Source organism: Aspergillus thermomutatus, assembly GCF_002237265.1.
Source record: "Aspergillus thermomutatus strain HMR AF 39 chromosome Unknown NODE_103, whole genome shotgun sequence".
In the NCBI taxonomy this organism is placed as follows: domain Eukaryota; kingdom Fungi; phylum Ascomycota; class Eurotiomycetes; order Eurotiales; family Aspergillaceae; genus Aspergillus; species Aspergillus thermomutatus.
Window position 1 is genome coordinate 1,777 of NW_020798152.1, and position 22,943 is coordinate 24,719.

The 22,943-nt window shown below is 49.9% G+C and overlaps 6 protein-coding genes across 6 annotated transcripts; 3 read left to right on the top strand and 3 right to left on the bottom strand.

Annotated features, from left to right (window-relative positions):
* Positions 1 to 1,172: 1,172 nt before the first annotated feature.
* On the top strand, positions 1,173 to 2,817 carry CDV56_100634 (FAD-dependent oxidoreductase; the record flags this gene model as incomplete). The annotated part of the gene is made up of 4 exons (XM_026754253.1): positions 1,173 to 1,344; positions 1,417 to 2,015; positions 2,087 to 2,430; positions 2,496 to 2,817. The coding sequence occupies 4 exons, from the start codon at positions 1,173 to 1,175 to the stop codon at positions 2,815 to 2,817; spliced, it is 1,437 nt and encodes a 478-aa protein (XP_026614136.1).
* A 641-nt stretch (positions 2,818 to 3,458) lies between these two features.
* Positions 3,459 to 5,306, bottom strand: CDV56_100997 (uncharacterized protein; the record flags this gene model as incomplete). The annotated part of the gene is made up of 4 exons (XM_026754616.1): positions 3,459 to 3,994; positions 4,189 to 4,474; positions 4,543 to 4,995; positions 5,073 to 5,306. 4 exons carry the CDS (start codon positions 5,304 to 5,306, stop codon positions 3,459 to 3,461), a joined length of 1,509 nt encoding a protein of 502 aa, XP_026614137.1.
* Positions 5,307 to 6,066: 760 nt separating this feature from the next.
* Positions 6,067 to 11,373, bottom strand: CDV56_101395 (uncharacterized protein; the record flags this gene model as incomplete). The annotated part of the gene is made up of 6 exons (XM_026755014.1): positions 6,067 to 8,910; positions 8,997 to 9,419; positions 9,494 to 9,570; positions 9,621 to 10,395; positions 10,456 to 10,841; positions 10,920 to 11,373. The coding sequence occupies 6 exons, from the start codon at positions 11,371 to 11,373 to the stop codon at positions 6,067 to 6,069; spliced, it is 4,959 nt and encodes a 1,652-aa protein (XP_026614138.1).
* Positions 11,374 to 12,087: 714 nt separating this feature from the next.
* Positions 12,088 to 13,577, top strand: CDV56_102240 (putative alcochol-O-acetyl transferase crmB; the record flags this gene model as incomplete). The annotated part of the gene is made up of 2 exons (XM_026755859.1): positions 12,088 to 12,127; positions 12,187 to 13,577. The coding sequence occupies 2 exons, from the start codon at positions 12,088 to 12,090 to the stop codon at positions 13,575 to 13,577; spliced, it is 1,431 nt and encodes a 476-aa protein (XP_026614139.1).
* Positions 13,578 to 14,203: 626 nt separating this feature from the next.
* Positions 14,204 to 17,927, top strand: CDV56_102513 (uncharacterized protein; the record flags this gene model as incomplete). The annotated part of the gene is made up of 2 exons (XM_026756132.1): positions 14,204 to 15,102; positions 16,073 to 17,927. The coding sequence occupies 2 exons, from the start codon at positions 14,204 to 14,206 to the stop codon at positions 17,925 to 17,927; spliced, it is 2,754 nt and encodes a 917-aa protein (XP_026614140.1).
* Positions 17,928 to 18,652: 725 nt separating this feature from the next.
* On the bottom strand, positions 18,653 to 20,533 carry crmC (siderochrome-iron transporter crmC; the record flags this gene model as incomplete). Its single annotated transcript, XM_026756676.1, has 2 exons — positions 18,653 to 20,201; positions 20,310 to 20,533. 2 exons carry the CDS (start codon positions 20,531 to 20,533, stop codon positions 18,653 to 18,655), a joined length of 1,773 nt encoding a protein of 590 aa, XP_026614141.1.
* Positions 20,534 to 22,943: the final 2,410 nt, after the last annotated feature.

Below are 22,943 nucleotides of genomic sequence, written 5' to 3' on the forward strand. Positions count from 1 at the left end.
GGATGACTGTATGCATGCAAGGGTCGACTGGCAAGACTTGTGTTGATGCCATGCAAGTTGGTTCCTGATAGGATGGTGATCCTCCATGGCCCTGTGTCACTGTGATATCTCAGTGAAGTTTCTGCTCATTACTAAAGGCCATAGCCAGGGAAGTACAAGCGCTAGGTCCTGTGATTCAGTTGAGAGACTACATACTGCCTACTACAAGCCTTGCATGCTGCTGTGCAACCCAGACATTGGTCTGGAACAAGTATCCAGTGAGCACGACCCAATCAGAACATGTATTTCGTCCATGGCCTACCACATTCCAAAGATACCATTATTGTTCTGAAAGTGTTATTTAGTACTTCAAAAAGGCTCCTTGAAAATCATGGTCAATGCGGCAGCTCTCTTTGTAGCATGCAACTGAATCCAAATTGAGATCATGCAGATACCATCATGCATTGCTCTATTATTTAATTGTATGAACTGGCAGTCAGGAGTTTAGTACCCAACTGGTCATACATGTCTGTCAATACATACCACATCCTTTCATTCTAGGCGACCAATTTCCGTTCAGCTCTACAAAAAACTCTGTTTAGGGTCAAAGCTGGTCAACTTGTTGACAGAAGTATCCTGTGGCTTATCCATAGATGTAGGCTGACACCGCATTCCCCAGGCGCTGCTATAGGGGAATGGGCGCTAGAAGCTGAGTTCGCCAATTATTGATAACTTGGCATATGGAAGGCAGCTAAAGGTACTGATTACGTAGGATACCATCCATGATAATTCGATAAAGCCGGCCAAGCCAACTTCATTACGCGTCTTGCCTTCCTTGAGCTAGGATGATTTGCTGGAGACATATACTGTCGAAATCATGCATCATCCCGGCTGTAAAATCATATATGCAATGCAATGCAACAATCATTGTATACAATCACTCCCCTTTCTTTTGTCATATCCAAGCAAACAGAGGCAGTTTTACTTCACATTCAGTCTGAACATGCGAGAAGTAGTCTTCCCGTCTAATCACCCACTTTTTGAAGATTTTTCCTCCTGTTAGGCACGGACTGTTATTATAAAATACACCACAAACCTCCCATGGTCAACTGGTTTACTACCCCAAACAGCTCATTTTTAAATTGCTCAATTATCGCACCTTGGAAGTTCCTCTCAGACACATCCCGAGAATCATGACTGTTTCAAGCTCATCCGGTCCCGCAGGGGTCGCTCCGCCACATTCCTCTGGTATCAGGGTGATCGTAGTTGGGCTTGGAATTGGTGGTTTGGCCGCTGCTATTGAGTGCCATCGGAAAGGACATACAGTTAGGGCTTTTGATAAAAGACCGGTTCATACACAGACAAGTAAGTGAGAACTCCAAGGCTCGGATCAGGGGCCTCGAAACTTCTCTCCATGCAAACAATGGACTTAATTAGAGGGGGACTTGCTTGGCCTCTCCACCAACTCGGCAAGAGTGGTCAGTAAATGGGGCAATGGTGCCATTCACGAAATACTCTACAACATCAAAAACGGCACTGGCTCAACGCTGATATGTGACAAGTCTGGCAAACCAATTGTGCCAGCTGACATGACCGGTGTCCAGAAGAATGATGGGTATTGGGTCCTGCGGTCAACATTAGCATCCGTTCTATTTGAACATGCGAAGAGCCTTGGGATAGACTTGCACGTTGGCCCTGAGGCTGAAGTCTCAGACTACTGGGAAAGCGAAGATGAAGCAGGAGTGATTGTCAATGGGAAACAGTACACTGCAGATTGTGTGATTTGCTGTGATGGTATCAACAGTAAAGGCAGGCAGTTAATCCTGAAAGAAGACCCACCATTTATCCCCACTGCGGAGCATGCTTTCAGAACCTCTTTTGCAACCAAGGAGCTAGCAATGGATTCTGAGGCAAAATGGCTGCTTGAAGGCACTGAGGAAACTGACCTTGGAAAGATTTTCAAAGGTCCAGGGTTGGAAATTGGGTTTTCCTCCTTTGAAAATGGCCGGGACTTTGTACTAGTGGCCATGTACAATGTAGGACACCTCTTTTTACCCTATTCGTTTCCTTAAGGTGACGACACGTGATAACAGGGCATTTTTTTAAGGGCGAGAATGCGATCCAAAAGCTTGGAAAACTGCCGGACAATCTGGATGACGTGGGACACCTAATGTCAGATTGGCCAATCCGATCCAAGTTTGAGGCAGTGTTCAAGTATGCACCCCAAGAGAATACGCTTCATCATCCGCTGGCGATGCGAGCACCCCTCAAGACTTGGGTCTCATCAGGTGGGAGGATGATTGTGATTGGTGATGCTGCGCATGCCTTACTTCCTATCCTCGGCCAGGGAGGTAGTCAGGCTATTGAGGATGCAGCAGCGATTGCAATCACCTTGGAATTGGCCGGCAAGTCTAATGTGCCTCTGGCCCTGCAGATTGCTGAGAAAATTAGGTAGGATAGATGCCCTAAAAGAGAAAAGGCGAAGGATGCACTAACAGACATATGCCCTTCTCCAGGAAACCTAGAGCTACCATCATCCAGCAATCAAGCCGAGTAGTACATGACGAATGGTACAACCAAGATTGGGATGCTGTGGCAAAAGATCCAACCTCAATGAAAAGCTCACGCCCAGGTTGGATCCTGAACCACAATTGCCAGGTCCATACCTATGAGGAATACGAAAGGGCGCTTCATGCAATCCAGACCGGGCAAGAGTATATTCCGCGCGATCTGCCTATGGATGGCCAGTTGGGAATCGCTGACAAAATGACCACCTGGGAGAAATACAAAGCCACGACAGATGATAAACCGTGCTTCCTGGAAAAAACCTGTCTCTGACCAGGACGTGCACTGTTTGACTAGTCGGCTATACGACGGAGTGAAGAGAGAAAAGACAAGACTGTGATGAAGTTTTTTGTCAAATATCCATAAGATCTTGTGAGTAAATATGTTAGTAACATATTCTCTTGCTGGATTATGTTCATGATCGACTCCTGGAGTATGGGATACAAATCCATGGTACGCTTCTCAAGCAGGCAGCAGTATACCTATGATACTCAATAAATCTAAAACCGCGCCTAAGGCGTCATTTAGAAGCTGAATTCGATTGTGGATTCGACTTATGATTATAGGAACCTAGATAGGTAAACAAGTTACGGTGGTGGTGGTGGTATCCATACCCTGACCCCTCGCCTCCGGTGATATGCGGGATATCTACTACCTATCTCCATCTATGTCTATTTACAATGAACAATTACATCCTAATAAATTTAGAGCCTCATTCTGGCCTATAGTGGCCTATATACTTGATGTTCTGTTCTGCAGCCTCTTTGGTACAGCTTAATGTGACCCATGTATATAAATAGTCCACTGCAAATATAGTATCTGCGGAAATCCGACCAGTAATACTTCAGCTATAAATCCAACTAGCATTGATCCAGCAGTCTGGGCGTCCTGGTCCCTCATTAAGCACTCTATGCTCAAGTGACAAAGGCTGGCACTGCTTCACTGTAAACACCACTTTTCGCAGGACCAGATGCTGGCTTGTCTTCATTCTCACCTGTCAGTCCAGAATTCATTTTATGACCAGCATCACCCATGCCATTCTGAGCTTTCTGCCCGTCGGATGCTGTGCCATCCGTCTCTGTCTTATTCTTTGGCTTGTGGCTCTTGCGGTTTGCTGCTTTAGGTTTCTCAGCAGCACCATCTGCAGTTGTTGACCTCTGTTGAGGGCTACCTTCTTGATGCATCATCGATGGCGGCAGAGGATTGCCCCAGCCACCCAGCACAAAGAGTATCCACTTCCAGCGGAAAGGATTAGACGCGAGACTTAGGACTATCCACCCAACAAGCTCACTGTATGTAAAGAACTCAAGAGCGCCTCCAGGAGAACCCTGTTTCCACGCTCGCGTCCAGTCAACCCACGCATGCATCCAGGCCAGTGAGGGTCTGGTGCTAGGGTCGACAATGAACATGAGCAGCAAGCGTGTGTAGAGACCGATGTGAATATTTCCAACTGTGCCAATAGCGTTGACATAGGTGCAATTGATTGCGCAGAGATCCGAATGACCTGCTGGGAATGCCTGGATGAACCAATTGGGTGGACTGTAGGGTGGACTGAAGCATTCATGGGGCAGAAACGCCAGGGTTGGTCGTTGGAATCCCGTTGCCATGACACAAATATCACCCTCAATCAACTCCTCGCGATACCCTTCTCGCGGTGGTTGAACAGAACGCCCTTCTCCTGGAACTCCTTGATGTCGCCGCGCAGCCAGGCAATCCGACCCGAGCGGACTTGCTCGAGAATATCATTGTTTACCATGGGCGTCTCAGTGTACAAACCGGCCTTGGCTGGGGCTAAATCACTGAGATCCCGATAGAAGAATTTTTTTAGAAGCCACTCAGGCACCCAGCCAAGGCTGGTCTCCTCTCCAAAGATATTCAACGCTAGCAAGCCGTCTATGAAGGGATTGCGAGGGATGATCCATTTGTTTGTCTGTTAGAGTCTGATTAGCATCGCTGATGTCTTTGGATTGTGCTTCAATCCAGATCACAGAAACTCACGCGGGCAAGGATACTTGTCTTTGCTGCCTGTTTCGAGACTGCAAATTCGACTGCCTCGATTGCACTGGCTCCGCCGCCAACCACGAGCAATCGTTTGCCCTTGACGTCCTTGCCGGTCAGGTTGGACGAATGGTAAATCTGACCTTGAGAGTTTTCCTGACCGGGGATGTGGGGCATCTTGGGATCACCACAGGTGCCAACGGCAGAGATTACACCATCAAACTGTCCATAGGACTGGTGCTGGACATACCATTTCCCGCTTTCCTTATCACGCCAGACGGACTCTACACACACATTGAATTCGGTCCTACTCTGGAGCCCATAGCGCTCCCACAGATGCGTGACTTCCCTGAGGATCCCCTGCCGATCAGGATAGTTTTGTTTGAACCGGACAGACGGATGGAATCGATACATAACGCTGTGGATCTGGAGACTGGACGTGTTGTTCACTTGCTGTTGGATGAAGTCGCAGGTCAGTTACTTGCAATATTTCTGTCGGATTATCAATGATGGGGAGTGGGTTGCCTCACGCTCCAGATTCCGCCCAAGTGCTCACGGCCCTTAGCCTCAAACAAAGTCACATCGAAGCCATGACCGACGCAGTGAGCAGCAGACGATACCCCCGTTATACCGGCCGCGATGATTGCTATGCGAGGTCCAAAAACCTTTTGCCGTGGTTGGCGGGGATTCGGGGCAAACACCTGCGCAATGAAGAACTGAATGACTTCGTAGAACCAGATGACCAGGTTGTTGAAGAGTCCCATATTGTTCGGCTTGTCCAAGTAAGAATGCCCTAAGACGGTGCAATAGCTGGCCGGACAGAGGATCGCAGATTTGATCTAACAACTCACAGAGAAAGCAGAGATTATTGCTTTCTCAAACAAAGACACCTCAGCAATCATGAAGAACGCTGATACTTGTATCCCAAGGGCACAGCGCTCGCCACTTCGGCGCAGAGCTGCGACCCCACTATCTCCACATGTGATTGTAGTTGCATGAGGGTAATAAGCGAAGCTTTGATAAACAGGTGTGCACAGAGTAACATGTGAAAGTGTAAATGATGTATGAGCGTCTAGAACAACCGCTTTCTGTGAGTTGAGTACCTGTGTAGCAAGCGAGTCTGGTAATTAGTTGGGCTCAAAACCAAGATTGAGAAAATGCATGACTCCAGTATTACGTGCAATGAACTGGTTACAGCTCAATTGGCCTTTTTAAGGATGTTGAATGTCGGATGAGATTAGTGTTGAGAATTCGAGATGCATAGGGAACGTCAACATATCGGAAGGCTAAGAGCAAAGACCAACACGCTCCGAGTGCTGCCGATAGAGGCACTTAAGTATCAAATACCAAGCTCATATATTCACCACAGTTCAGCACTGCTATGAAAGGTGTCGATGCAAGACTCGTACTACCCAGCTAGGAAACAGACAGAGAATGGAGCCATATACGGATACGATAAAGTATGTGTATCTATACAGTTTCGAATTCAAGACGTGATGCAACCAACACAAATCCAATGTATGCTTAGCAACAGGTGTGTACAAGGTCCGCATACTTCGTAAATTCCTCGTCCGTCTTGAACATCTCCAACTCTTCTTGGTGCGTGCCCAAGACAAGCTCCACACCTCCATCCTTCTTCATCGGGAAGATGACCAAGAACCGAAAACGGCCATTGCCACGCTCGAGCTGCGGCCGCATGGACTCAGGCAAACCTCCGTTGGCGAAAAAGGTGTCTCCAAAGCAGATCTCGCTGGTTGGGAATAGCAGAATATTGGAAATCATGGCGTGCATGTGCTCGAGGCCCATATTGGCGGTCGAGAATCTGCTGTGGTCGGGAAGTGACTGCAGGATTGTAAACGCGTCGTGCACGAGCGAGGGGGTGATGCGCGCAGAGGACTGGCGGAGCAGGAACGCGACTCGTCCGATACTTGTATCATCAGAGCAGAGTGTCTCGATGGGCATGCTCGATCGATTGAGGATGAGCAAGCTGCCCATGTATGTCGACGGCAACAGGGAGGAAAAATATGGGCGGCCGTCGGTAGGCAGCTCGAGAATGGACACGTCGTCGGGCCCGAAAGTCTGCTTGCGAAACTCCGTGGCCACGCGGTATCGGGCCCTGATGGCGGCACGCCAGAAGAAGGCCTGCACGATGTCACTAATAGAATTGATGACCCCCTTGGCCTCGGGGTCGGCTATGACGTCTTTCTTCATCTTCTCCAGCTTCTCGGGTGTGATAAGGAACATGGTCGTCTTCAGGCATCTCTCAGCGCGAGGCAGCGGCCAGACAGGATGTAGGGGGAAAATGGGTCGAGGGGGAACGGCTCCTTGATTCGAAGCCTTCTGGGAAACGAGGAATTCGCCATCAACCGTCGTCTTCGCCGTTGTCTTCTCGACAGATGTACCATTGGTCTGATTCTCATCATCGGGGGGGAAGAAGGGCAAGAAATCCCATGTACCAGGATCGATCTCGTGGAGCGGTCGGGCCCAGCCTTCTTGCTCATGAATAATTTCTGGCAGGCTGTGGTTGAAGCTCTCGGGGTCATACCAGCTACAATTCGCCGACTTATCGCCCTGCAAATATCTGCAGTTCTCAGCCCAGGCCTTGATAGCGACCATGGCACCGAGGCCGTCGAGGCAGCAATGATTGAGGTCGACAGCAAGAATACAGCCACCAGAGACGAAGTTGGCCTGCCCGACGAAAATATCGGCGGGCATTTTGGGGAAAGGATCATCTCGGAGGACAAGACTGTCCTTGAAGGCAGACGGCGCGAAGCCTCCTTCACGCAACTTGTCGAATGACGGGAGAACAGCAGAGAGGTCCTTGTAGACCAGGCGATTGCGGACAGAGGCTGCCTTTGAAAGAGGGGGAATCGTGACGCAGAGGTCCCCTTTGGTGTAGCCGATCACTTGCTCCGAGCAGTTCATTATCTTGCCGCTGAGAGCTGGAATCAGATCGAATGTGCGGTTGAGGCCCTCCTGTAGATTGACAAATACCTGTTCGTAGCTGACTGCTTCGCGTATTGGGAAGTAGAAAACCAAGCCCATGCCGTGGTTCGGGTTGACATAGTCGAATGCGTTCAAGCTGAACGACTGCCGCGCCTTGTGCTGAGCAATCATGTTCTTCATAGTAGCCACGTCATTGTCAACAGACTCGTTAGATGAGGCGGCTTTGTTTGCACTCTTCGCCTCGGCTGCCAGAAGCGTGATTGCATCAGAGAGTTGGGTGATGGTTGGATTGGCGTAGATGTGGCGGGGACCGAGCCGATCACCTAGCCCTGTAGCTGCCCGGATCGTCTTGATGGCCGCAAAGACACCGAGGGAGTCCAGCCCAAGAGCAAACAGGTCCGCGTCTGGAGAGGCTTCCTGGATGTCAGGGAGTGACGAGGCGAGGATCTGGCGAATAAAGTCCTGGATTGAATTGTTCGAGCTCATGTCGAAGGTGAAGGTGTCGGCGAGATCGTCACTACGTGAGCTGTAGAAACGCTCAATGTAGTCGGCGTAAAGGTTCAGGGTGGCGGACCGTTTCACCGTGCCCTTGTCTGTGCGGAAAAAGGGCTTGTCAGGCTCTGCAAAAGTGACAAAGTCCCTCAGCAGCTGATTTTTGTGTCGAGACATGGAGTTGGCCTGTTTGACTGTTTCCCAAATGCTGTCGAGAAGCTCGTCGGTCTTGTGCGACGGTTCTTTCAACTCGATAAGGAGACCTGCCTGGGGCTTCCCCGTTCCGAAAATCAGACATCCCTTGATGGCAGGGTGAGTGGTGATGAAGGTTTCCGTCTCTAGGGGCGATATCTTGTATCCGTTGGACAGCACGACGAGATCGTCGCTTCTTCCCTTGAAGGCCCACAAATTGGGCTTGGTGGGATGCCTCATGTACAGGTCCTTGAAGTTAATCGATTGCTCATTTGGGAAAGTATGGAAGATGCCCTGGAACAGAGGCCAGTGCTCGTTGCGATGCACCCAATGCTCGTATGTGTCCGCCTCGACTTCCTTGAACTCGAAGCCGGAGTACGGATGGAAGCAAAACCAAACCCAATCCTCTCTTGGTGGTATGAGGTTCCCAATAAACAGACCCTCTGTTGTGCCAGTCAAGTTCAGCACTCTTATTACCTCATTTACCTTGCCAGCGCTGACTGGACTGACGGGACCGCCAGATGCACAAATGAATTTCGATGACTTGAGCTTTGCCAATACTCCAGGCGTCTCGCCCAACTCGTCGACCAGGGACGGCACCATGCTCCAGATATCAATTTTGGCATTCTCTGCAAGAGCTTCCACCAGATTGATATTAGGCAGGACGTCCGCTGGTCCCAAGATGCAGTGTAAGTTAAAGAGGGCGGGCATCAGAATATCCATGATAATACCGGCACCCTATCCTCATGGCAATCAGTCGGGATTCTTTCTCCATATCACAGCACCCCAGCGAAAAAAAAAAAAAAAACGTTACATCTACTTACGTGGCTCATAGGGAATGATGAGTAGATACTATCACCTGGCTTCCAATCAGACGTCCACGGGGGCAAATCATCATTGCCCCCAACAGGTGGTAGTAGTCGCACCGCATCCATGGTGCCGATCAGCCCGTGAGTCCAAGGAATCGGCTTGGGCACTCCCGTGGTCCCAGATGTATGCAGGAAACAGAATGGGTCGTTGATGGCTTCGTCGAACGTCTTGGTATACGGAAAAGCCTCGGTGGACATGGCATCGAGAAGCTCGTCGAGCAGAGGGAGCTGCAGAACGTTCATGGGGCGTTTCTGAAGGACCTCCTTGACCAAAGGGACAGGGGATGCCTCGCAAGCATTGACCCAGATATTGCATTTTGTTGCGTCGAGGACTGCGAGTGCCCCTTCCGTGTTATTCTTTGGCGACAGGAACAAGGCCTATGGCAAGCAAGCCTTCGTCAGCCGGTTGAAGAGGCGCAGGATGAGTCCAAGTGATGTGTTAATAAACTTACCGCGTAGCCAGCCTTGACACATGCATAGGTCAGCAGAATGTGTCGTAGATCATCTTTTTCAACCCCAAGGTTAGTGCCTTTCAATCTATCAAGGCTCAGCAAGGTAGATGCTCTTTGTCCAACTTACGTGGTCCGATGTAGCCCAGAGCCTGGATCGAGTCGGGTTTGCCAACCTGGTTCTGAAGCCACCAAGCGGTCTTGTCAACGGCCTTGGTGAAGGCGCGAGCGGAAACATGCCTAAACTCAAGTGAGTCGCCGGATAATGTTGCCAGTGAGAAAACAATACGCCCCGGCTCGGCAGCAGCCAAGCGGTCCATGATCTGCGGGATGAGCCTGTTGCCATATGGTACTGAAGCAGTCTCAGAAATCTGTTCCGGAAATGAATCATTGCTCAACTTGTCCTCCACGACAATCCCCAGACCGCTCAATGCGAAGCCTGGAGGAGACTGTGTTTCTGGAGTGCTGGCTGCGCTGCCTCCCACGCTCCCACTAGGTGTGAAAATGGAAAGATCACTGGGCGAAGGCATAGCGGGTGAGACAGTGACCGGTGGTGTAAAAGCTCTGCTGAGATATTCACTGGTGCTAAGTGGTCTGGCTTCTTGGAGATAGCTCGCCGTTGTCTCGCTGATGCCGCAAGCGTCCCCCTCCCACGGCTTCTCCCTGAAGTGACTGGGCCGGCCGGCCTCGTACACGAGCTCCAGCCTGTCGTCCTTACTGAATTCGCCCATAGGAGCACTGATCCACTCCCCATCGGCCAGCCGAGCGACACTGCAGTGCCATGGAGTGGTGAACCCGGTCTTCGTATTCAGCAGAGATATCGACAGCTTAGTGCCGCCTACTGATTCGTGGATGGAAAGCCGCAAATGGTTGGGGAAACAGTTTTTGATCGCCTGTGCAAAAGCCTGTGGAGAATGAAACGTCAGAGAGCAAGCCAACATAGACTCGATAGCCATTCAACTCACGTCTCCTCTGATCAGCATCTGCCTAGCAAGGTACTTGCAATCTCGCTTGTAGCTGTGAGCAGATCGATCTGCCCCTCGAGGAAAGATGTGCTTCAAATCGGACTCCAGAAATCTCTTGTATCCGAGATAGGTCAACTTTGTATCTGGATTCGAAGCAATCTCGTGGTCAATGTTAAGGTCGGCTCTTCCATACTTATTTAGCAGCAAGCGGCGGAACGTGGTACAGTTAGCGACATAGACGATTTCACTCATCTTTTCCGGCACAGGGAAATCGAGCAGGTCACTTATTCTGGAGAAGACGATGTAGTTGAAGTGTTTCTGGACGGCCATCTTGCGTAGAGCCTCTCCGTAAGCCCATGTGTCTTTATCAGATATGCATAACAGATCTAAGGCTCCACTGCATTAGCCCATGCTCCTAACTGAACCGAGTCCAGATGGATCGAATGCAGATACTGTTAACGTACCATTGTATGTGATGCCATCCGAGATGATAGTGACCTGTGCGCCAGGTGAGTAGACTTGCCGAATGCGCGCGCACATGCTATTCAAGCGGTCAAGGGCCAGCTCTTCAGCCTTATCGGGTAGGCTACCGAGGACCTTGTATACTTTGTTGGCCGACTTGAACGGGAATGCGGGGAGGCAAGCCTCTACCCGCGTCCCTGCAGCAACGAATCGGTCAATGATCGGCAGGAAGTTATTCGCAACTTCCTCGGATTGAACTTTTGCATGGTCAAACTTGTTGAGCGCATACTCGAGAATGATCCCCAAGATGAGACGCGAGATCTCCCTAACCGCCTCATGATTTTGCGCAGTGTTGGTGAAGTTGTCGTCGTTCGGGCCAAGGCCGTCAAGAGGGCTGCCATGTGTACGTTCCACATCCATGCTAGCCTTGTGAGACATGCTGTCGGGGAAATGCATGATGCACTGTGATGGGGCAGCTGTAGGGTACAATCTAGATCTTCTGTGCAATGCCGATTTCACAAAGGGCGATTGTGATTCAACCCAGGGATGTGCTGCAGACGAATTAATGAACTGTGTCGTACTAGAGATGTGCGATTGCACCAGATAAGGGCACCGATATAAAAATCGGCTGGATTTGCAGGTAAGGAAAGCTCCTTTTCAATTGATTTACTGTCTCATCCAGTGACCCAGGCCCACAGCCGCGTCTGCCAGGAGCTGAACCAAAACAAGCCAATCACGCTGTCTGACGTGACTGAATGATCCTACCTTACCATAGCGCTCCTGTATGGTATTTCCAGTCATGAAGATATCTCCGTATACGAGACTAGCAAGCATGGGACATGCGAAAAGTGGAGCCAGGATTTCCCTCCCCCACGTGCGTGTCAAGGATCGGAGCATATTTGAGGCAATTATCAGCACTTGCAAAACCGGATCGAGGGCTATATCGCCCCAACATAGGAGGTCGAGAATTAGGCACTCGTATACATCTGGGTTGAGGCTGACCTGATTCCATAGCGTTGAGCTAGAACATCGGACTGTCGCCATACACGGCAATCTCGCCTCGCCCTCTATCAATCGCTTGCTCTCTCGGCTTCGAAAAGCATCAGGCTCAGCTCAGTTGGTATTGCTCAGCTTCAGCTATCGACCAAATTCTGCACTCCCCTCAGCAGCATGGCAGACATACATGAGCTCGACAAGTTGCGGCCACTAGGTATTTACCACCCACCTAGGATGTTCGCACGTTGCCCCCTATCTAATGCATCAACAAAGGCAAACTCGAGCAAGTGTCGGCATCTTGTCACCATCTTGGGTTTTTCAACAATGTCGGCCTCTCAGCCCACTACAGACTGTCCAGGTCCTCGTCTCCCGCTGTATCTGACCTGCGTGGTCTCATCCACGCTGCGGCAGGAGATTTGGTCCGTCAGCATCCCATCCTATTCGCCATTCCCGTCAATGAAGGGACTCCTAACCCTCACTTCGCCTCTCTTCCTTCGATCGATCTCAATCGAAGCATTACCTTTCTGGAACGACGTCAACCTTTAGCTGGTGCTGCTGAGGGAGAAGACAAAGAACTTGATGCAATTCTCGAGGACCAGCACAACACCGACTTCAAATCTGAATACGGCACTTTGCCGTTCTGGCGCCTGATCATTCTACAAAGCCCTGGACTGGGGAATGAGTTCACAGCCTCCTTCATCTACCACCATGCCATTGGTGATGGAGTCTCTGGTCTAGCTTTACACAATGCGTTCCGTAACGCGCTGGATGCTGCTTCCTCCTCTTGTTTGCCTGACGGCAAGACTGAGAACATCATTGTGTCGGACGCAAATGCCCCAGTTCTCCCACCTCTTGAAGAGTTGCATCTCCTGCCACTCAACCCGACTCCGCCTCCCCCGGCTACAACCAACCTCAAAGAATGGACCGGTAACTCCATCCACGGCCCTTGCAAGTCCCACTGGGCGTCTTTCTACCTCTCCCCGAGCGCCTCCAAAGCCTTCGTTCAAGAATGCAAAGAGAGGAATTTATCAGTCACCTCCACTCTGTCGTCCGTTGTCGCCACGGTCTTGTTCGGGAACCTTCCATCAACGGTGGAGGCACTCACCTGCATTATCCCGGTCAACTTACGGCCATGGCTCAAGCTACCTCACGAAGTCGCTAATGTTGCGATTGGATCTTATTTTGATGCCACCAGAGCGCGGCTCACATGCCCCGATCAGATCTCACGGGATCTGAGCCTGGCAGACGTGTGGTCCGGAGCTCAACAAGTTTCGAAATCGATAAATGACTACCTCAGCAACGTCTCGCCCTCTGGAGAGCCTTACACGTCGGTTGCCATCTTCAAGACCATTCCAGACGTCTCCCTCATCTTAAATTCCATGCTTGGAAAGCCTCGCGATGCAGCTTTCGAGGTAACGAATGTTGGAGTCTTCTCGCCCGCCGTTGCTGCCAAGACCGAGGAGAATGCTTCTCTCTGGCAAGTAGGGAAAGTGCTGCTCAGTCGAAGTTCTGCAGTCACTGGCGCTGCAGTCACTGTCACCGTTGCCACTGGTGGGGACGGAATTATGGCGCTTGGTTTCAGCTGGCAGGAGGGTGTCCTGGAGGACGGCTTTGTCGACATTGTCAAACAAGGGGTCAGGAAATACTTTGAGAAGTATCAATGAGAGGTGACGGAGATTACGCATACTACGAAAAGCTCGGACTTTACAAGAATGAGCTGCAGACATTGTGGAAACCCATAGACAATAGGAATCAAGGCAGTGGCTCACCCTCCTCAGCTTAGACCAAGACAGAGAAGACTACCCCTCGTGAACCTCTAAGCACGATGTTGTGTATGGTTTCTGTAGTTTTGAGCCGCCATTGATAATCCAAGGCCATACACGGAGCCCACGTCACCCCAAGGTACTTCACCACTCTCCGACCCTCGGATATTGCAGTTCCACATGGGATTTTAGTGGTAGGAAAGTGGCATGACTCACCCGGTATTGGCTGTATTGCATGAATACGCGGAGCTAGCGTGATACACTATGGGTGCACCTATTAATTATTAAAATAGTGCAGGCTGGACAAATGGGGCAGTCTAATGACAAGTACAGCAAGTTGGTGGATCGTGGCTTCGCCCCTTGTATGTCCTCCCATTTTACTCTGCACGCACTGTATACACTCACACTAACTCGCAGATCCACAATAGCAGAGGGGCAGTATAGAGATACTTTTCTCACTTAAAAGGTGCCTCTAATAGCCCTGTGCAGACTTGCTCGCCTCTCCCAACGTTAATACTACTTCAAAAATGGCTGAAGAACTATCGACCTATTCTTTTCCCTATTCCAAAGCAGCACAGCTTGATTCTAGGATCAAGATCCCGCGACCAGCCATCGACCCCACCCTCGTGCCCATCATCGATTCATGTCTGCTCCCTGAAGTGGTGGATCTCGACTTCATGCGCGGCGCATCATCTGGCGGAGACGACACACGATTCGTCTACAATGCCGACACTATCATGAAGGGCGCACCACACCTCAAGCATACGCAGCATTCTATTCTCGGGCCTGATGGCAACAGCGTCATCCTATCAGTCTTTGCCCCGAAGGAACCAACCTCGGCTGCATTGCCCGCTTTGTACCACATCCATGGCGGCGGCATGATTTCTGGTGACCGCTTCACTGCCGTCACCGAACTGTTGGATCTCCTCAAGGGCATCGAGTGCGTTGTCGTGTCCGTCGAGTATCGCCTTGCGCCAGAGACTCGCGCCCCCGGGCCAGCTCGGGATTGCTACGCCGGACTTGTGTGGGCATCTGACAACGCCGCTAGTTTGGGTATTGATTCAGCTAGCATCGTTGTCTTGGGCGTGTCTGGTGGCGCAGCGTTGGCCGCAGCCATATGCCTCATGGCCCGAGACAGGAAATCTCCCGCGACGCCCATCAAGGGCCAGATGCTGCTGTCCCCCATGCTGGATGATCGATGCGACAGTCTCTCGGACCAGCAGTTCGAATACGGCAGCCCATGGTGCGGTATTTCGAACCGCATGGCGTGGGCTCATGTGCTTGGAGACGACCGGGGAACCGACAAGGTTACCCCGTATCAGGCGCCGTCCCGGGCAGACGATTTGTCAAATCTTCCACCCACCTATATTGATGCTGCCGAGTGTGAGGTATTTCGTGACCCTGCCGTCCTATACGCCATGAAAATGTGGCGTTGTGGTTCCACATGTGAATTGCACGTCTGGCCAGGAGCCTTCCATCTGTTTGATGGAATGGATAACCCTCATGTGCCACTTATTCATGCTGCATTTGTATCAAAGCAGAGTTGGCTCCAGAGGACAATGCAGCCCACGATGATCGAAATTTAGTAGTCCAATCTTCAAGACTCATGATCATGAGATAGCAAATTGCACACTAGTCACAGTGTTTACTGGCTTCCTCGTAAAAGTCATCATACTGCATGCATGCGGTCCCCACACCAATGTTATTTACTGCACTAGCGACGGTGGCTCTGAGACAGCCTGCTAAGTGAGCTAGATTGAGGTTATTATCATTGGTTATTTATGTTCGGTCAATCCTACAGGAGCCGTCCCAGCGTAATACCTAGTAAGCTGATGGGATATAGACACCCTTGGAATATACTACCAACTTGAGAGGTGTGTTCATCCACTGGAATAATACATTAACTTATCTTCATGTGTGCTAGATATTTCTAATTATGATATTTGTAAAAGCCTGGGAAAAATACCAAGTACTTATCTTAGTGGCTACTCTTCACTGCTCTCCAGTACTCTACCTTTTCTATATCACTATTTTCAGAGACTATGGACAAGACCTCATCCCTCATTCATATCCAGTGAGCAGGTTATTTGTAAGCTAATATAGGCATGCATGAGAAGGATTACAGAGTGAGCAAGTTCCATCAGGATGTTCAGTTTCGTCTCCTAGTTGACAAAGTTAAGCTACTGTAGTATTTCATCCAATTAATAACTTACAGGATATGAGATCTTGCAAGACGCATACAGTGCTTTTTTTTAGATATTCAGGCAATTGAACGCATTCTAGCCAGCTTCACCGTAGAGTATGCGCTTGTTCATCCACTCTCTAATCCACTCATCATCTGCTCATACTCTCGCATCATACAATCCCCTAGTCGACCTCTTAACTTGTTTGCCAAGGTCCCCTTCTGTCTGTCTGTTCAAGCAACAAGTCAGTCTCTGGTGGCGCACCCAGAGTGAGCAGGCCATGAGGCTGCTAGCCACCGATCACGTCAGCATCCAACCAACCTCCTACACTCCCCTGGGCGACGACGAAAACTTGAACCTCCTCGACGATAACAACAGCAACGACTGTGAGGATGCTAATGTGGACATTGATAACGATGTCGAGTCTAACCCGGCTACCGACACTCAACCCGGCGTCCAGAAGATCGAGGCCGTGACTGGGGCATGGACGACCGGCGCCCTGGTCTTCGCTTACATCATGATTTGGCTCATATACTTCGTCGAGGGCGTCCTGTCGGCTGCTACAGTTATCCTGGCTCCCTACGTCACATCTGCCTTTGCCCTGCACTCGCTCACGCCCACCATCGGCATCCTGAGTAGTGTCGTCGGCGGCGTCACCAACCTCACTCTCGCCAAAGTCCTTGATGTCTTTGGCCGCCCACAGGGCTACCTTTTCTGCATCCTGCTCGCCACAGTTGGGCTCATTATGATGACGGCGTGCAGCAGTGTCCAGGCCTATGCAGTTGCCCAGGTCTTTCAGACGGTCGGGAACAATGGCATCCAATACAGTCTGACCGTCTTCGTCGCCGACACTTCTTCCCTGCACAGTCGGGGTCTGATGCAAGCGATTGTCAGTTCGCCGAATTTGATTACGTGCTGGTTGGCAGGCCTGATATCCGCAAAGTTTCTCAACGGCCCTGGCTGGCGTTGGGCGTTTGGTGTATTTACAATCCTCGTGCCGTGCATTACCCTCCCGCTTTTCGGCCTCTTGTTGCATAATCACCGCAAGGCACAGAAGATGGGTCTCATTCAAAAGACCGACAGGGATACTGATTGCACTGCCTTGCAGTCCTTGGTCTACTACAGCCGTCAATTCGACGCTGTGGGCCTCGTTCTGCTGTCCACCGGAGTTGCCCTCTTCCTCCTGCCGTTCAACTTATACGCACTACAAGGCTGGAGCTCACCGTGGGTTTTTGCAATACTGATAACTGGCAGTATCCTCATTATCACCTTTGTGGTGTGGGAGAGATATTATGCGGTCATTACCTTCGTGCCTTATTCTCTCCTTCTTGATCCTACCGTCTTGGGTGCTTGCATTCTATCTGCGACGCTCTTTGCCAGTTTCTGGTGCTGGAATAGCTTCTTCAGCTCGTACCTGCAGGTCGTGAATGATCTCAGCGTCGAGGAAGCCAGCTACGTCATGCAGTCCTATACTGTCTGCTCGGTCGTGGGCTCCATCGCCGTCGGTGCCCTGATCCACTATGCGGGACGCTTCAGACCCATCTGCCTCTATTTTGGGATCCCCCTGAGCATCCTGGGTTCTAGCCTGATGACGTACTTTTGCAAGACGGAGCACACAGTTGGCTTCATTGTCATGTGTCAGATTTTCATCTCCATCGCCGCCGGCACCATCATGGTCTGCGACGAGGTGGCAATTCTGGCCGCTGCTTCGCACCATGATGTCGCCGTCTGTCTAGCTGTGTTGGGCGTGTTTGGCAATATGGGCGGTGCGCTCGGCCTGACGTTTGCCTCTGCAATTTGGCAAGCCGTCTTTCCCACGAGTTTGATGGAATACCTTCCTGAGGAAGAGCTCCCAAATCTGAACGAAATCTACGCGAACCTGTCGACCCAACTTTCATACCCAATCGGGTCCGAGACTCGTCTTGCAATTCAACATGCCTACGGTGACGCTCAGGTGAGGATGTTGGCAGTAGGAACCGCGGTTTGGGTTGCGGGGTATATCGGGGTCGTCCTTTGGCGAGACATCGATGTCATTTCCATCAAGCAGAACAAGGGGCATGTTTGGTAGCCTTAAGCATCCTATCCTATCGTTTTTTGAGCTAGTGTGGTATATTCCTGTCGTACATGTTGTGTTATTAGTTACCATAAGAGGGCCCAACCTGTCCGGGCTGAACGGTCGAGTGCGATGGGGCTTGTCTTTAGTAGAGCCATCAGTGGTATTCACCTTGCGAGCTGACGGGGGTATATTAGTTGGTCCTATGTATGGTGAGGATCCCATATGTGCACGATTCACACAGAGGAGAAGTATATCTCTTTCAAAGCCAAAGCTTGGCTAGATTGGAGCTGAATCAGTAAATGATCTTGTGATTTGCATGGTTCAGCATCAGATCAGTATCACAGCGCTCAATAATGGTCCAAAGGCAAAGGGCGTGCTGGACGAGATTTTCTTATGCTAGCATTCAATCGCTGGAGGACGAGACTACCATTAGCCTCGCAGAGAACTGTAGAGGGTGTTGGGGTGTAAGGGACCTTAACAAACTAATCTACAGCAGTTGATGCCTAAATATACAGAAGAAACTTTATAGCCTGAGTCAAGAGATTCGGGATGATCAGTGTTAAACTTGAATGATCAAGGATCCTTCGTGCATAACTTTCAATCAGGTAAGTATCTACTTCTAATGTAGCCACAAGCCCTCCGGTATGTCCGGCCTCGAACCAGTGACAGATGGGCAACTCTCAGGGGTGCATATTTGAAAATAACTTGAAGAAACACTCACACCTTTGACAGCAACTCTAGATGACCGTGCCCTTGACTTGTTTCCTATCGACATTGTAGTTCTTCCACACAGCAATGGCCGGGAAAGCGAGGACAACAACGACGGCGGCCGTGATACACTCGTACTTCTGACTATCTGCCCACGCGTGATTGATAGCATTTCTGGTATCACTGCCAGGGGGGTACATCAACTGAGCGGTAGAGCCGCCGAGGTAAATGGTGGCATAGTCCGCTTTTGCGTTGTCGGGAAGGGCGCTGAGCAGAGCCTGAGGAAAGGTGTTGGAGTAAATGGCGCCGGCAACGGCGTAGCCAATGGCCCCGCCAAAACTACCGGACAGACTGATCATGGCGATCATCATGGGGATGCCATCGCGGTCGGCGGCGGCCATGACAGCCATCTCATCACCAATGACAAGGGTACCGCCGCCGAAGGCAATAAAGATCTGGCACATAATCAGGTAGCCGATCTTGCTCGCGCTGCCACGGAAGTGGATCATGAGACCAGCGCCAAGCAGCATCAGCGGTGCACCAAAAAACAGACATATTTTCTTGAAGTGTTTAGTCTGACGAATCCAGATACCAAATAGGACCGCCCAAACGGTCGACCCCACGCCATATATTTCCGTCATGTATCCAGTCTTTGATGTATCCAGGTTATACACAACCTGTATATAGTAGTAGTAATACTGATTCCATGTGTTATAGTTGAAGAATATGACGGCGGATAGGACGCAGGCCCCGAGGACAGTCCGGTTCTTGAATAGTTGCCACTTGATAAAAGCGGTCTTGGCAAAGAATTTCTCCCATATAGCAAAGACTGGGAAGAGCAGAACACCGATGATAACCATGCTGATGAAGGTTGCCGAGGAATACCCGCTGTAGCCGTAGGTCTCGAGACTAAAGGGCAGCAGGAAAAGGACAAAGGCGGCCATAAGGAGAAAGGCGCCGACGATATCGAACTCATGAAAGTAATGCATGAACGACTGTAGGGGCGTACGGCCGCGTGGAGACCTGACGAAGACTCCCATCTTCTCTGCCTTGTGCTGGTAGAACTTGAAAACAAGTGCAAGTGGCACAAAAGTGAAGAGGATGATGATAGCGAAGCAGCCGTAAGCCCACCGCCACGTGGAATGGGCATAGAACGCCTCAGCAGCTAGCGGGCCGACAAAAGCGGTACAGATGGTAGGGGTGCCAATGAAGGCGTAGACAAACGCTCGGTTTCGCAGCCCGGACGCGTCGGCGACAAAGACACTCAAGATGAAGCTGAGATTACTGTAACCGATCCAATACAGCGTGTATCCGGCTGCAAAGCCATTGGGGCCATTGCAGGACGCAATCACGATAATACCGACGATGAGGACGACGAGGAAAATAAGGAAGCCCTCGGCACGGCCCCAGAGGTTGAGAATCTTTGCGATGGGCAGCTGGATCACCCCACCAATGATGGTGGAGAGGATGTAGGCCTGGGAGATCTGGGGGGCCGTCGAGAAGCTTGCGTAGGCGTAATAGATCATATTGCTGCTAATGGATAATTGCAGGGCGAGGATAAAGAAGCATACCCAGATCCTAGAGCATTTCGGTCAGCATATTACTCCGGTTTTCCTCATATGTTCAAGGTACGACAGAATCTCCAAGGTCTGTGCCTGGCCAGAGAGTCGGATTGCTGCGACTTACCAGGCATATGTGGCATACAAAGCGGTCTTGGACCACACCAGGGCCGTAGCTTCGGCTTTTTGCACTCCAATCTGGGCATCTTGGGTGATTTCATCCGGATGCTCGATGACTTCCTTCTCGTTCTTTTCCTCCAGACTCAGTGTCTCCGAGGTCGCCTCAATGTTGTCCGTCGTACGGGTACTGACGGCCTTTTCTGTGGACCTGCCTGCGTTGGTTGCGTCCATTATTTCGGCAGTGTTGTGGTTGTGATGGAGATCCAGGACAGTCAAAGTCATTGCACAAGCAACCAAATGATCAATGAAGGGAAGAAAGAAGGAACAAACACTGAACAGCCCTGTTCTTCGGGCGACGAAGTCAGATGTAGCAAGGTTCGGAAAAGCAACAGTGTTCTACTGCATCAAACACTGTCCATGATAGCTGTCGACATAGCCAAAGCGCTTGATTGGGTAGATGTTTCGCGTAGACTAAGTGGAGAAGTGCAGCCACTATCAAATTAATCCTTGTGATGGGACTAATTTATCTAGTAATGTGCTCAAATCTGCGCAATCCTAACCAAGTGGTCATATTATGGCGCCTATTTACAACATTACAATTCTGACAGTATCACCACTTTCTTGCAAAAGACATGAGGAAACACCTGTCTAACAGATTGATTCGGTTACTATTACCAACTTCATCCCTGTAATAGCAATCCTGTCAGGCCCATGTGAAACCTGTGCCACGATGAGCTGTATTGGGCTTAGTATGTGAAGATTTACGAATATTTCCGCAATTTATCGCGCCACCCATCAGCCTTGGAGACCAATTGACTTTTTCCCGATATTGAACAAGGACCTTGTGGATGTTACTCCGTAGTGCGTTGGAAGGTTTGGGTTTATTTGAATCAGATTGCTTTACAGCTTGAATTCCATGGCACAATCTCCTAGATCTATTCGGTGCTACTACTGAGATAGGCTCTTATAGATACTGGATGGGCACACGGCCCGCAGACCTGTTCCGGCGCGGCCCAAAGTCAAACCCATAGCGGGTCTGGTCTGGGTCTGGGGGTCAAAACCCGCTATGGGTTCAGATCGATGCACCCGTTCTACCCATTATGCTCACTATCGCCTAGTGATCACTATTTTCTCTAATTCTCTTCTCTTTTTTAGATTACCAGGTAATCTAATATTCAGTCTATCTAAATAAACATAGTACAAATTCACACTGTGCAACCAGTGTGGTTGCAGGCAGAACTAAGGTTAGGATCATTATAGGTGGTTATCTTTCTTGTCGACATGTCATCGACGGGTTTGATGTCTTTGCTGAGCAAAAGCAACATCCCAGGGTATATTCTGAGTTTTCTGACATTGTGTTGGCTGACCTGACCTAGCCTCTTGGAATAGATGCCGTCCTCCAGGACATTACTCATGGCACATACCATGACACCTATAAGATATGGTCGCTGAGCATAGTATATTTTGAGGTTAAGAGTCTCCTTGTTATCATACATTAGCCTCACCACTCTGGATGATCAATATTATTTCTCTACAGGAGGTCCAGCTCTTTTAATCTCAGTAAGATTATTTTACGCATTCAGGGACTTGCTAGTGTACTTATTCCCCAGTCCCAGGTGCTATGAAGGTTACAGGTCATGATATTGAAGTAGTTCATGTGGTGTTCTTATTCGCAATACCAAAGTGTCGAAGACACTAATAAGAGGCAGGCAGGGTAATTAACAGCTCACTATGGCCTCTAATGGACTTTAGGGCATTCTTGAGATCTGCTAGGAAAGTTAGAAAGTTCTTAACTTCTTTCTTGCTGCCACGCGGTCATCAGCCACACAGTACCTCTAATCCAATCCAACTCTATGGCGGTCATATATAGCCAGGAAAGGCACCAGAGACTTGAAGAACCATACTCATTTCTTCATTACATGTGCAAGATCAGAGCATACAACACAAGTGGATCATGGTTCATTGGAAGTCTACCTGCCCAGGGCTACCAACACCTTGAATGCTTGAGATCTGTGACCTGTAGGAATAGCTAAAGATAATTACTCTGGCTGGATCAGACTTTAAAAATAACTAGGTTGATGGCAGCACAGGCGGGATACAGTTTATATAAGCTCCAGGGGGGATTTGCTTGGAAATCACTACATAACTGATAATGGGCCCATCCTTTGTAAAAGCGAACCAGGCGATCTGAGGATGAACTGTCAAGACTGCATGCATGTTTCTGTACCTGTTTATCTGCGCACTATAAATCTGAGTCTTGGTTCACCTCATCAACGCCTTCATCAGTGAACATTTGCCTGGAAGGGGGCGTCGAAAGGGCCGCTCTCGATTTCCTTGCTGTCAGTGGAAGATGGCTCCGATAGCTCTTCTGATACCTTTTTTTTTTTTTTTTTTTTTTCCATGGCAGATCTTGCTACATTAGGTAGTAGCATTTACTCTGAGGTTTGGGCTAAAGCTTGTCAGGTCCCAAGCGTGGAGATGGGTCAACACCGTTCACAGCTGTGGGATGGTCATGTTTTGGTTGAGGTGTCTATTGGGGGAAATATAGACAAGTGTAGGATAGTCTTCATGGCTATTATGAGTAGGCCATCAGTGTTAGGAAGTAGTGGAAAGTGACCACGTACGTAGGTAAATGTTCCTC